We start from the raw sequence: 14,043 nt of genomic DNA on the forward strand, positions 1-14,043 counted from the left end.
TCCCTAACATTACCTTCCAATATTAATTTATTTGTGCCAGCTACAATGACTTACTATGGTTTAGTGTGAAGGAGCTTTCTAGGTTGCTGAGATGCTGTAGACGCATGGCTCCTGTTTTGCTCCGGAGAGCAGGCATCGTCTGAGACTTCCTGTCCCCTGCCACAGCAAGCTTAGATATCCAAACATCTTGAACTCTGGAAAGACAATGATGACAATATATTGCCTATTAAGGAAGCACAGCCTGAAAGGTCATAGTTTATATTCAAAGCAAACACTTCTGCTGAAAAAATCATATTCTGTAACAGCTGAGCAGATATTCAATAACCATGGCAGGTTTAGGGGTTGAGACTGAGCATACAGAGAATGAGGAATATGCCAAAGCTATTGATTTATGTTATTTTCAAGTTAGCAATTAAAAGCCCTTGAGGCTAGGGCCACACATAGCGTTTTCACCGGACCCGTTTCGCAGGACCCGTTCAACAGGAAGTAGCCTTTTGGGTTCACACATATGCATTGTTGCTAGGTGCCGCAGAAGTGGTTCCGCCCAGCACCACAAAGAATTCAAGTAGAACCTGATTCAAATATATGTGTTCTACTTGAAATCTGGTCATCCTGCTCAACCGCAGCATGCTGTGGTTGGATCCGGCGGGTGCGGCCGCTTATGTGTAGACGGCCAGATAGAAGACACTGTGCAGACTCCTTCCTGTTAAATGGGTCCTACAAAACAGGTACAGCGAAAACGCTATGTGTGGCCCTGGCCTTACCGAATCAATCACGCAATATTGTTATCACTACACTGCTCAATCACCGAATCTTAAAATGCAATGTGTTGGACAAGTCTCCTTCAGAAATATGAAACTGGCTAGGTTGGCACATAACTGTATTTTTTAAAATTGTTATACTTTTCTAAGTGTTCAGTTCACATGGAACAGTAATTGTGTTTTTCATTACAATATAAATTTTCTTTATATTTTTCTATATAATACTCTTTTTAAATACTTGGGACTGACTCCTGTATCTCTTTACAGATGCAGAGATGTTGAATGCTAAAAAAACTCAAATGCACCTATATGGGGCTACTGTATTTTATCTGACAAGCTATTTATTAATGTATATGGGTGAAGAATTGTCAATGTTGAGGAGTAGGGATTGAAGCACCCACACAGAGCTAAAATGGTTTGGTATAATAGAGTAGTATATGCAGGATAAGGTGATAGTAGTTTGGGTTTTACATGATGAGACTAAACAACATAAAAATCAGGTGCTAGTCCAGAGAAACACAAAATCCTGTTAGTGCGACTGACTACAGCATCCAATAAGGAAGCCCTGGAACGCTCCACAAAAACTATCAACCAAATAACTGATGGGAGCACTGTAATTCAGACTAAACATCATTTTATTACACACAATTGTAGTAAACACTTGGCTAGTGAATTACATATAAAATGGATCTAAAAAGTATCCCTGACAAGCACATAGGGCCTTATTTAGGTTTGCTAGCAAACCGTAAAAGCAGCTAAAGGGCAAAACCATGTGCACTGCAGGTGGGGCAGATGTAACATGTGCAGAGAGAGTTAGATTTGGGTGGTATGTGTTTAAACTGGAATATAAATTGCAGTGTAAAAATAAAGCAGCCAGTATTGACTATGCACTGAAACAATATAACCCCCCTAAATCTAACTCTCTCTGCATATGTTATATCTGCCCCACCTGCAGTGCAACAAGGTTTTGCCCATCAGTGTGCTTTTTTGGTTTGCTAACAAACCTGATTAACCATCATAATCATAAAAATTCTGCTAACACATTAATCACCTGATTATACCACTAGTCTCATTGGGGCTGATTCAGATATGGATGGAGGAGCTATCACTGCTGCTTACATGGAAGCTGCAGTGATAGCTTTAATATGGTAATGCAAAAAGAGGCGTCACACCTCCTGCTGCATTACTGATCCAAACTGAGTCCTAAGAAGCGGATGAGTTGGCCAAGGTGAAATATGCTATAAGTGGCTGAGGATGCTCAGGAGAAACACGCTATGAGTAGATGAGGTGGCTCAGTAGAAACGTGCTATGACATGATGAGGTGGCTCAGGAGAAATGTGCTATGAGTGGATGAGGTGGCCCAGGAGAAACATGCTATGAGTAGATGAGGTAGCCCAGGATAAACGTGCTATGAGTGAATGAGGTGGCCCTGGAGAAACATGCTATAAGTGGCTGAGGATGCCCAGGAGGAACATGTTATGAGTGGATGAGGTGGCCCAGGATAAACATGTTATGAGTGGATGAGGTGGCCCAGGATAAACATGTTATGAGTGGCCCAGGATAAACATGTTATGAGTGGATGAGGTGGCCCAGGATAAACATGTTATGAGTGGATGAGGTGGGCCAGGTAAACATGTTATGAGTGGATAAGGTGGCACAGGTAAACATGCTATGAGTTGATGAGGTGGCCCAGGATAAACATGTTATGAGTGGATGAGGTGGCCCAGGATAAACATGTTATGAGTGGATAAGGTGGCCCAGGATAAACATGTTATGAGTGGATAAGGTGGCCCAGGATAAACATGTTATGAGTGGATGAGGTGGCCCAGGATAAACATGTTATGAGTGGCCCAGGATAAACATGTTATGAGGTGGCACAGGATAAACATGTTATGAGTGGATAAGGTGGCCCAGGATAAACATGTTATGAGTGGATGAGGTGGCCCAGGATAAACATGTTATGAGTGGATGAGGTGGGCCAGGTAAACATGTTATGAGTGGATAAGGTGGCACAGGTAAACATGCTATGAGTTGATGAGGTGGCCCAGGATAAACATGTTATGAGTGGATGAGGTGGCCCAGGATAAACATGTTATGAGTGGATAAGGTGGCCCAGGATAAACATGTTATGAGTGGATAAGGTGGCCCAGGATAAACATGTTATGAGTGGATGAGGTGGCCCAGGATAAACATGTTATGAGTGGATGAGGTGGCCCAGGATAAACATGTTATGAGTGGATAAGGTGGCCAAGGTAAACATGCTATGAGTTGATGAGGTGGCACAGGAGAAACGTGCTATGAGTGGATAAGGTGGCCCAGGAGCACCTAGAGCCAAAAGTGGATAAGGCAGCGACAGACAATATAATAATTGCTGAAATGAACAGTAAGCAGGGGACAACCAACAACATAGGTATTTGATATTTAATTTACTAGCAGATATCACATATTAATGAGACTATGAATTTAATGGGAAAATGTCTGGCAATGTACTGTATATGATGTATGTTCTGCATCAAGAATAAATGCTAAATGACACTTCTGAAAAGTTATATTATGCTAAGGAAGGAGAAAATTTAAATTGTGTGGATAGAATAACATTTTGGAGGGGGGTAATTCCTAAATCAACTTTAAATTGCAATGTAAACATTAAGCTTCTCAGTACTTGTGTGCTACTTACAAAAGCAAGCAGTGTTTTCTCCGCATGAAAAATTTTTTTCAGCCCCATGCATCACAAATTGGTTTGGACATTTACACAATGGCAGTCTTTTAGCTGTGATCGCTACTAAGGCTGGATATACACTTCAAAGACAAAGCGGCCGATTATACACCCTTAGCTGCTCGATATGTCGGGGCAAACATCACAACTGGGCATGCCAGTCTGTGTTGCAGGGCCACCTGATATGTCAGAGCACTACGTTGTGTACACACCTGCCAATCTGCTACCGATATATCACTCAGCACTCAAACGATATATCATTCAAGCATGTATCTAGCATTACTATAAATCAGGTCCTCGAAGTGTCTTGCTGTATATTCTTTCCCATAAATACAGAATGATTTGTCCATGTAGAACCAGGTGCTGTTCTGGGTCATACTGTATGCACCAGTAATCCACAAACTGCTAACTAAAAGTCTGTTGAAACTATTCCATTCTGCAAGATACTATACATACTAAATAAGTGATAATGTGTGCCTAGTATGGCACAAGGCTACATTTGAATCAATATACCTTATTACATTTTTATGTATTTATTATTTATATATATGATTAAGATACAAAAAATTATATAGAATTAAGATACAAAAAGAACATAAATTGTATTGCATACAAAATCTTAATGTCATTACCTACAGTACCATAAAGCAATCAACTACAGCAGCCGTGGCCAACCTGTGGCTCTTGAGCCACATACGGCTCTTTCTTTATTGAAATGTGGCTCCCGACACTCAGTCACCTGAATACAACAGATCCTGGAAACTGGTGCACTCCAACCAGACACACAGCAGCACTACGGCGACTGAAAACTGAGGGAGCCAGATACTGGGCTGTAGTGACATATGAGGGTGGGCTGTAGTGACACAATGGGGAGCTGGCTGGAGTGACAAAGGAGAATCCTGGCAGGAGAGACACAATGGGGAGCTGACTGGAGTGACACATAGTGGAGCTGACTGGAGTGACACAGGAGGGTGCTGGCTGGAGTGACACAGAAGGATCCTGGTAGAAGAGACATAATGGGGGAGCTGGCTGGAGTAACACAGGAGGGTGCTGGTTGGAGTGACGCATTGACACATAGGGGAGCTGACTGGAGTGACACATGGAGGAGCTGAAGTGTATTATGTGAATATGGCTTTTTCAATATATTTTATGTGGATCTGGATTTTTAAATTATTTTATGTGGAAGTGTCTTTTTAAATGTATTTTATGTTGATTCTGGCTTTAAAATGTATTTTCAGTGGATCTGGCATTTTCATTGTCTTTTATACCAGGTGTGTGGCCTAGCAGGCACAAGGTCACACCCCATTTTTGCACACGTGCCTTCGGCTTGATGTCGGCTCTTTGACGTACTTAACAAGATTTTTTGGCTCTTTGTCTCTGACTGGTTGGCCACCCCTGTACTACAGTGTATTCTTAACATGTTTTTATATCATTTTTTTTTTTTTACAAATAAGAAATATATTAAAATATAATAAGGTATACTGAATGAATAGGCGGGGGAAGGGGGGTGTTGTTCAGGTTGATCCGGAAACCCCCTTCTCTTGGTCAGAACTTTGTGACCACAATAGCAGCCACCACAACATGTAGCGGTAAGTTCTATCTCCTACTGGTCCTATTATGTTTGTGTATTTATTTATTTATTTATTATGGGATGTTTAACCTTTTGCTGACCACTTATGTTATTTATATTAGTCTAATATGTTTGATACAGTCTATACTATGCACTATATAAATTGTTAATTGTTAAAACAGTTCTCCATACACTATCCAGTGTATAAACAGACCAAAGGGTACATATGTATGTCCAAAGTCGGTACTAGGCTTTCTACCGCTCCCTCAGACTCCTGCACTTGTTCCAATGTTCTGCAGAGCGGGAGATTGTGGCAGGGAAGTGCGGTGAGCTAAATAGCTCAGGAGGCACTGGCTAGCACCAGAACCACATTTACATGCAATATATGAGTCAAAGCGTATATCTGGGCATTATACACAGGTGCAGCAGTATAAACTCCTGGAAATTTGGTGAGTTTTGATGTGTGGAAAGGATACACAGGTGAGGCACTGCCTCACCTGCCATAGACTTTTTACTCCAGAGTTTTGGCTATAAAAATAATTAGAATAATGCAAAGAAGATATTTCAAACATATTCTTTGTATTTTTTTTATATACTTTATACAGTCAAAACTCTGGCACAAACGTTAGTATGACAGGAAAGGCTCTGCCTTACCTGCCTCCCCCCACTGCACCTCACTGGATTGTGGATTGCATTTGGACCCCCTGCATGCAAATCCTGTTTGCTCCTGGAAGCGAATGTAACATTGTGCCACACCAGGCTCACATGATAACTTTCTTAGTATACTCAGTGGGTAAATATGGACCACCAGTGCCGGGAGGCAGCAATGTAATTAGCATAAATCATTTCAGAGAATAGCTCACTCTCTAGAGCAGCGCAAAGCATCATATAAGCACTATTCCATTAAGATACTGTACAAGGGTGGTCATTCCGAGTTGATCGCTCGCTAGCAGTTTTTAGCAGTCGTGCAAACGCTATGCCGCCGCCCACTGGGAGTGTATTTTAGCTTAGCAGAAGTGCGAACGAAAGGATCGCAGAGCGGCTACAAAATAATTTTATGCAGTTTCAGAGTAGCTCAATACCTACTCAGCGCTTGCGATGACTTCAGTCTATTCAGTTCCTGTTTTGACGTCACAAACACGCCCTGCGTTCACCCAGCCACGCCTGCGTTATTCCAGGCACGCCTACGTTTTTTCGGACACTCCCTGAAAACGGCCAGTTAACACCCAGAAACGCCCTCTTCATGTCAATCACTCTCCGGCCAGCAGTGCGACTGAAATGCTTCGCTAGTCCTTGTGTGAAACTACATCGTTCGTTGTAATAGTACGACGCGCGTGCGCATTGCGCCGCATACGCATGCGCATAAGTGACGATTTTTTGCCTGATCGCCGCGCAGCGACCGAAATCTGCTAGCGAACAACTCGGAATGACCCCCATGATTATTATTACAAAGAAACATGTTTATTTAAAAAAAAAGAAGTTTGATTTGGACCTTACCTAATATGGAAAACAAAAGCACAAATAAACTTATATAGAAAGACAATATTAGAAACTGCCAGGATAACTTTTTTACGCATGTCGTTTTATATCATATTATAAATATTCCATGGCATAAACGATGTTGTTTTTATATATACATTGCCTTTCATATACACCAGTGCTTTACAATTGCTGTGTTCCCAGGAGGAGCGCAGGATGGAACAGACCAGCTTACCGTGTATATATAAACCGCCAAGTGCGTCCCCTTCATCTAGGTTCTGGTACAAATACTAAATAATTAAACTATGCTATTTTATGATTTATTTTTTAAGTAAATTATAAAATGATCTGTTCATTTATTTTGTTTTTAAAGTGTTACTGATGTTCAAATTCTAATGCTTTCTTCCATCTATTTTTGATTTATTTAACATAATAAGGTCGATAGATAATAGCAGTACACAATATAAATTTTAGGATTTTTGGTATTTGTCAAAACGCAACATTATTTGTATGGTAGGTTTTGAAGCAAGTAGCAGTACAACACTCATAGACAATAAGGTCTTAATACACAAATGAAACAAGTGTGTATCAAAATGTTTGTTGTCGATGTACATAAGTCAAAGACACTGATACCACAGCATTACCATGTTAGGACACAATATAATATAAGGGCTAGGGGACCCTATTCAGTTAAGCGCATACAGTACGGACGATTTTCGGGTCAGTGCGCACTCGCAACACTCTTTCTGCACGTGCGCAGCCTGGCAGATGCGTTCGCATCTCTGTGATACGAACGCCTCTGCCTGATTGACAAGCAGAGGCATTTGTGGGTTGGTCGGGGGGGGAAGGGGCGACGTGACATTACTAGGAGTCTGGAACGTGGGCTGATCTGGCCCATTTTCAGAGCGGCCAGGTGACATCATATCCGGCTGCTGCAATACGGGAGATGGCTGCCCTGTACCTGCCTTCGGAGCAAGGCAGGGAGGTATCTTTTATTTTGCTTGGGCAGGGATTCAACTGCAATCAAACTGCAATTGCATCTGGCAGCTATATGCATGTTGGGCGGCCTTGCCCTGTACTGGGGGCCAGCATGCGAGTGATAGCAGTTGTAGTTTTGCTAAAATAGCAAAACTGCAACTGAAGCTGAATCAGGTCCAGTGTCTTTACTGTGAACTGACTTTAGTAAATAATGGGTATATTCTGCATTGTTAAATTTTAATAAACAATATATAGTAAAACGCTAGCTGCCTCTGTACATTATAGGTTGAGTTGGGACTAGGTATGCATTGCACAAAATTCACTGCTGTCTATCTTGAGATGCGTCTGACTGAGTTTCTGCATAAAATACACTTTTTGTGTACAGAACTTTTCCTATGTACCCTCAGGGTGAAAATGTATCCAACTCTGCATGAATCCCTTAATGTGCAGCAAATGAATTTCATCCAAGCTACTAACAGTAGAGAGCTTCATAATGAAGTTACATAGCTGCGAAATATTGAAATTGCTAAATGCTCCCAACCTTCTACTGAGGGTAATTTTGTTAAATGTTGTGGTGGCTTTACACTAAACTAGTGCCCTCATTCCGAGTTGATCGCACGTAGCAACTTTTTGCTGCTCGTGCGATCAACTTGACGCCGCCTATGGGGGAGTGTATCATAGCATAGCAGGGCTGCGATCGCTTGTGCAGCCCTGCTATGCTAAAAAAGTTTCCTGCAAAACAAGACCAGGGTCAGACTTACTTACCCTGTGTGACGGATCCAGCGACGAAGGTCTCGGAATTGACGACAGACATCCGCCCTACAAACACCTGGACACGCTTAAGTTCGCCTGACCACGCCAGGAAAACGGTCAGTTGACGCCCCGGAACTCCTCCCGCCTGTCACTCTTCTTGCGATCACCGCTGCGATCACTTTATCCGCTGGCGGCGGCGCTACCCAGCGAGGCAACGACGCGCATGCACAATGCGTCTTCCGTGCATGTGCAGTTCCGATCAGTTCGCACTGCTGTGACAAACTGCAGCTTGCGAACGGGTCGGGAAACCCCCTATGCCCAAAACCAGTAAACAATATGAACATCCTCAACGTGACTGTTCAGTATTGCTGATAAGGCTCAAAAGCTCTCAGAATAAGGGGGCTAGTCACAGATGGACGCAGATCTTGCTAACGCAGCAAGATCTGCGTCCATCTACTTTCATGTAGGGGGCCGCCCAGCACAGGGCAAGACCGCCTAGCATGTGTTATGCCGCCCCGTGATGTGTTTGCAATTTACTTACGAACGCTTTGATTAGAGGACAACCCCTGGCTGTGTCGGCAGACGGTCCGCCACCTTTTTTTCTCAGAGTGGCCTGCGTTGTCTGGACTACGCCAACAAAACGCCACACCAACCCCACCCCGTGCTGTCCGGAACTGTCAATCATGATGCGATCACATATTCCAGGATGCAATTGCATCATGACAGTTTGCGCTTGCTCACAACCGCCGGTGAGCATGCACAGACCATCTGGATGCGTCCGCTGCGTATAAACACGCAGCTGCATCTGGGTCTGTACAAGGCAAAAAACTTTCTAATGTTTTTCTTTGGCAGCAGCTGTGTCATTATTTGTTTACTAACAGTTATTTATACAGAGCACACATATTCCACAGTGCTTTAAGGTCCATACACACGGAGCGATATAGCTGAGCGATTTTGACTATATAGAAAAAAGCATCCCCTTGCTTAAATGAGTTAGCCAAAATCGCCCATAGCCAAAACCGCTTGCACACTTAGTCAAAATCGCTGGAAAAGTTAGTCAAGGGGAAATGCTCAGTCAAAATCTCTCCGTGTGTATGGACCTTAACAGAGAATATTTGGCCATTCATACGAGGCCCTTACCAGTGAAGCTTACAATCTACAGTTCCTATCACATGTACACATACAAATTTACACAAGGGTTACATTTTGACAGGAGCCAATAAAACTACCATTATGTTTTTGGATTGTGGGAGGAACCGGAGTACCCCGGAAGAAACCTATGTAAACACAGAGTGAACAAACACCAATCCAATACGGCCACATGCAGACTTTGCTGATTAAAATGATATGTAGCATGACTATATTCTGTGTGCAACTGCAACAGTATCTGCATATGAAATGCTACATTACCGTGTTTTTCAGGAAAAATGAACAAACAGACGCTCGGCATTAGTAAATGTGCTCAGAACTAGGCGTGGCTTAGGAGCATGATGCAGGAGCATCCACGGATTTCCCGCCCTTTGTAGTAGACATTATAATGAACATAACCTTAGAGCGTAACAGTACGATATAGCCAGACAAATATAATACCTGCAAATAAATCCCCTATTTATGTGTCAGAAAATGCAAAAAGGAGATTTATGGTAAGAACTTACCCTTGTTAAATCTCTTTCTGCGAGGAACACTGGATTCCACAGGGAAAAACATCAGGGGTGTAGAGTAGGATCTTGATCCGAGGCACCAACAGGCTAAAAGCTTTGACTGTACCAAGATGCTCAGCGCAGCCTCCTCTAGAAACCCCGCCTCCGTGCACAGGAGCTCAGTTTTGTCAACCAGTCCAATGCAGTAGCAGGTAAAAGACACAACAACAGTTAGTAGCCACATTCTCACAACAGGAGAAGGTGTCAGCGGCTAATGCCATAACAACCCAAAGAAGCTAAGGGCGTCAGGGTAGGCGGCCTGTGGAATCCAGTATACCTCGCAGAAAGCGATTTAACAAGGGTAAGTTCTTACCATAAATCTCCTTTTCTGCAGCGGGGTACACTGGTATTCCAAAGGGAATAACATTGGGGATGTCCTAAAGCAGTTCCTTATGGGAGGGGACGCACTGTAGCGGGCACAAAACCCGGCGTCCAAAGGAAGCATCATGGGAGACGGAAGTATCGAAGGCATAGAACCTTATGAACACGTTCACCGAGGACCACAGAGCCGCCTTGCACAATTGTTCAAGGGTCGCACCATGGCAGGTCGCCCATGAAGGTCCAACAGACCAAGTAGAATGGGCTTTGAAGGAAGCAGGAGCTAGAAGGCCAGCCTGTACATAAGCATGTGCAATCACCATTCTAATCCATCTGGCCGTGTGCTTGTTAGCAGGCTAGCCACGTTTGTGAAAACCAAACAGTACAAAGAGAGAATCAGACTTCCTAATGGAGGCTGTCCTCTTCACATAGATACGGAGAGCCCGTACCACATCCAAAGACAGCTCTTTGGAGAATAAATCCGGAGAGACAAAGGCCGGAACCACAATCTCCTGGTTAAGGTGGAAAGAAGACACCACCTTAGGTAGATAACCAGGGTGCGTCCGAAGAACCGCCCAGTCACGGTGAAATCAGATAGGGGGACCTACAAGTCAAGGCACCCAAATCTGATACCCGTCTAGCAGAGCCAGCAGAAACAAGACCTTGAGGGAAAGCCACTTAAGGTCCGCAGATTCAAGAGGTTCAAACGGAGACTCTTGCAAAGCATCCAGAACCACCGACAAATCCCAAGGAGCCACAGGTGGGACATAGGGGGGTTGAATCCATAAAACACCCTGAGTGAATTTTTTCTCTGAAACCATACCGACAAGGTAGAAATATGAACCTTGAGGGAGGCCAGCCGAAGGCCCAAGTCCAAGCCCTGTTGTAGGAAAGCCAAAAGTTTGACCATACTAAACTTGTAAACGTCATGATTGTTAGATGAGCACCAGCAAAGTAAGAATTCCAGACCCTATGTTAAATCCGAGCAGAAGCCGGCTTACGGGCCTTCAACATAGTTTGAGTGACCGCCTCATAAAATCCTTTGGCCCTCAGTACGGAAGCTTCAAGAGCCACGCCGTCAAAGCCAGTCGGGCCAAATCCTGGTAAACACAAGGGCCATGAACAAGGAGGTCTGGTCGTTGCGGAAGTAGAAAAGGACACTATTGAGAGACCCTGTAGGTCTGAGAACCAATACCGTCTGGGCCACTCTGGAGCTATTAGAAGAAGGATTCCTCCTTCTTGCTTGAACTTCCTCACTACTCTGGGCAGGAGTGACACCGGAGGGAACACGTACGGCAGCCGAAAGTTCCATGGAATAGCCAGTGCGACCACGAACGTCGCTTGAGGATCCCTTGTTCTTGCTCCAAAGACCGGAACCTTGTGATTGTGTTGAGACGCCATTAGGTCTACATCTGGTAGGCCCCACTTGTCCACTAGGAGTTGAAATACTTCTGGATGAAGGCTCCACTCTCCGCAATGTACGTCCTGAGGACTGAGGAAGTCCGCTTCCCAGTTGAGGACCTCTGGAATAAACACTGCCGATATGACTGGCAGATGGCGTTACGCCCATTGAAGAATCTTCTAACATTGCCATGCGGCTTTGAGTGCCGCCTTGATGATTTATGTACGCCACCGTGGTGTCGTTGTCTGACTGTACCTGAACAGGCCTGTTCAGTACCAGATGCCGTGACAGTTTCAGAGCACTGAACACTGCCCGCAATTCCAGAATGTTTATTGGGAGGAGAGACTCCTCCCTGGTCCACCGACCCTGAAGAAAGTGTTGCTCCAAACCCTCAGACTGGCATCCGTCATCAGAAGGACCCAGTTGGAGATCCAGAAGGGATGACCCCTGATCAATTGTTGGTGCTGCAACCACCAGATCAGTGACAGATGGACCTCCGAAGACAAGGAGATCATTTGAGACCTGATCCGGTGAGGCAGGCCGTCCCACTTGGCAAGAATCAGTTTCTGCAGAGGGCGGGAATGAAATTAAGCATACTCCACCATGTCAAAAGCCGACACCATGAGGCCTAGTACTTGCATCGCCGAGTGTATTGACACTCGCGGACGAGAGAGGAAGCAACGTATCTTGTCCTGAAGCTTCAGGACTTTCTCCTGTGACAAAAACAACCTCTGGTTGTGTGTGTCAAACGCTCCCAGATGCACCATGCTCTGGGCAGGGACCAGGGAGGATTTCTTCCAGTTGATGAGCCACCCGTGTTGCTTGCAGAAACTGGACCGTCAGATCCAAATGACGGAGGAGAACTTATGGGGAATTGGCCAGGATCAGCAGGTCGTCCAGATACCGCAGGATCCTGATGCCTGACGGCGGAGTGAAGCCATCATAACTACCATGACCTTGGTGAAAATTTGCGGAGCCGTGGTCAGACCAAACGGTAAGGCCCGGAATTGGTAATGGAGATTGCCAATAGCAAACCGCAGGTATTGCTGATTGGACATGGCAATAGGGATATGCAGGTAAGTATCCTGTATATCCAGGGATACCATATAGTCCCATGGTTCCAAAGCCAGGACAATAGAGCGAAGTGTCTCCATACGACACCTGGAGACCCTCACAAACTTGTTCAAAGATTTGAGGTTGAGAATGGGCCGGGAGGAACCATTCGATTTGGGGACTAGGAACAGTGTTGAATAGTACTGCCTGCCCCTCTGAGCCAGAGGCACCGGCACTACCACTCCAGTGAGCAGGAGGGATTGTACCACTAAATGGAGAGTTGTTGCCTTCACTTGATCTGAAGGGATGTCCGTCAGGCAACAGCGAGGAGGGGGACGTGTCTTGAAGGATATAGCATATCCTTGAGTGACGGTTTCCAGTACCCAAGCATCTGACGTGGTCTTCAGCCATACCTGGGTGAACTGTAAAAGTCGGCCTCCCACCCTGGGATCCACCAGGTGGAGGCCCACCCCGTCATGCTGCAGGCTTGTCAGATTTGGAAGCCGGCTGACGGGCATTCCATGCACGTTTAGGTTTGGGTTTGGTGGTTTTGGAAGTGCAAGACTGTTTCGGGTACGCCAGACCCTTTGCTTTACCCGGAGGGCGAAAGGAACGAAAGGAAGTACTCTTAGCCTTCGGGGCCGAAGGAGTAGTACTAGGTAGACATGCAGTCTTAGCAGACGCCAAGTCAGCGACAATCTTGTTGAGATCCTCACCAAAGAGGATGTTTCCTTTAAACAGGAGCACCTCCAGGGTTTTCTTAGAGTCCAAGTCCACCGACCAGGACCGCAACCAGAGAATACGGCAAGCCAAAAGGGATGTCGTAGCAGCCTTGGCCGCCAGAACACCTGCATCTGAAGCTGCTTCTTTAATGTAATGAGATGCCGTGACAATGTAAGAGAGACAATGTCTGGCATGTTCAGAAAAATTGGACTGAAATTCAGCCTCTATTTCCTGAGCCCACGCCTCCATAGCTTCTGCGGCTCAAGTAGCCGCAATGGTGGGCCTATGCGTAGCCCCTGCAAGGGTATAGCTTTTATGCAGCCCTCCACACGCTTATCCATCGGCTCCTTGAGAGAAGTGACGGTAGTGACAGGCAGAGCAGATGACACCACCAGCCGAGTGATTTGCGAATCCACCGGCGTGCCGCAAGAGGATAGCGGGCTAGCATCTTATTGTGCGGGGTGAATTTCTTTCCTGGGTTCTCCCAGGATTCCTGACGTATGTCAACCAAGTGGTCAGAATGAGGTAAAACCAATTTAGTAACCTTCTGACGTTTAAACCTGTCCGGTTTTTTAGATGTAGTAGCAGGC

At 45.0% G+C, this 14,043-nt stretch overlaps 1 protein-coding gene across 2 annotated transcripts in view; it reads right to left on the reverse strand.

The window, feature by feature from the left end:
- DOCK11 (dedicator of cytokinesis 11) overlaps positions 1 to 14,043 on the reverse strand; it is a 981,167-nt gene that overhangs the window by 361,362 nt on the left and 605,762 nt on the right. For both annotated transcript variants that reach the window (XM_063937505.1, XM_063937504.1), the window contains one exon: positions 55 to 194. In XM_063937505.1, the coding sequence (XP_063793575.1) occupies positions 55 to 194 (140 nt within the window). The remainder of the gene's footprint in view (positions 1 to 54; positions 195 to 14,043) is intronic.

The sequence above is a fragment of the Pseudophryne corroboree genome, chromosome 8 (assembly GCF_028390025.1).
Source record: "Pseudophryne corroboree isolate aPseCor3 chromosome 8, aPseCor3.hap2, whole genome shotgun sequence".
Taxonomy (NCBI): Eukaryota; Metazoa; Chordata; class Amphibia; order Anura; family Myobatrachidae; genus Pseudophryne; species Pseudophryne corroboree.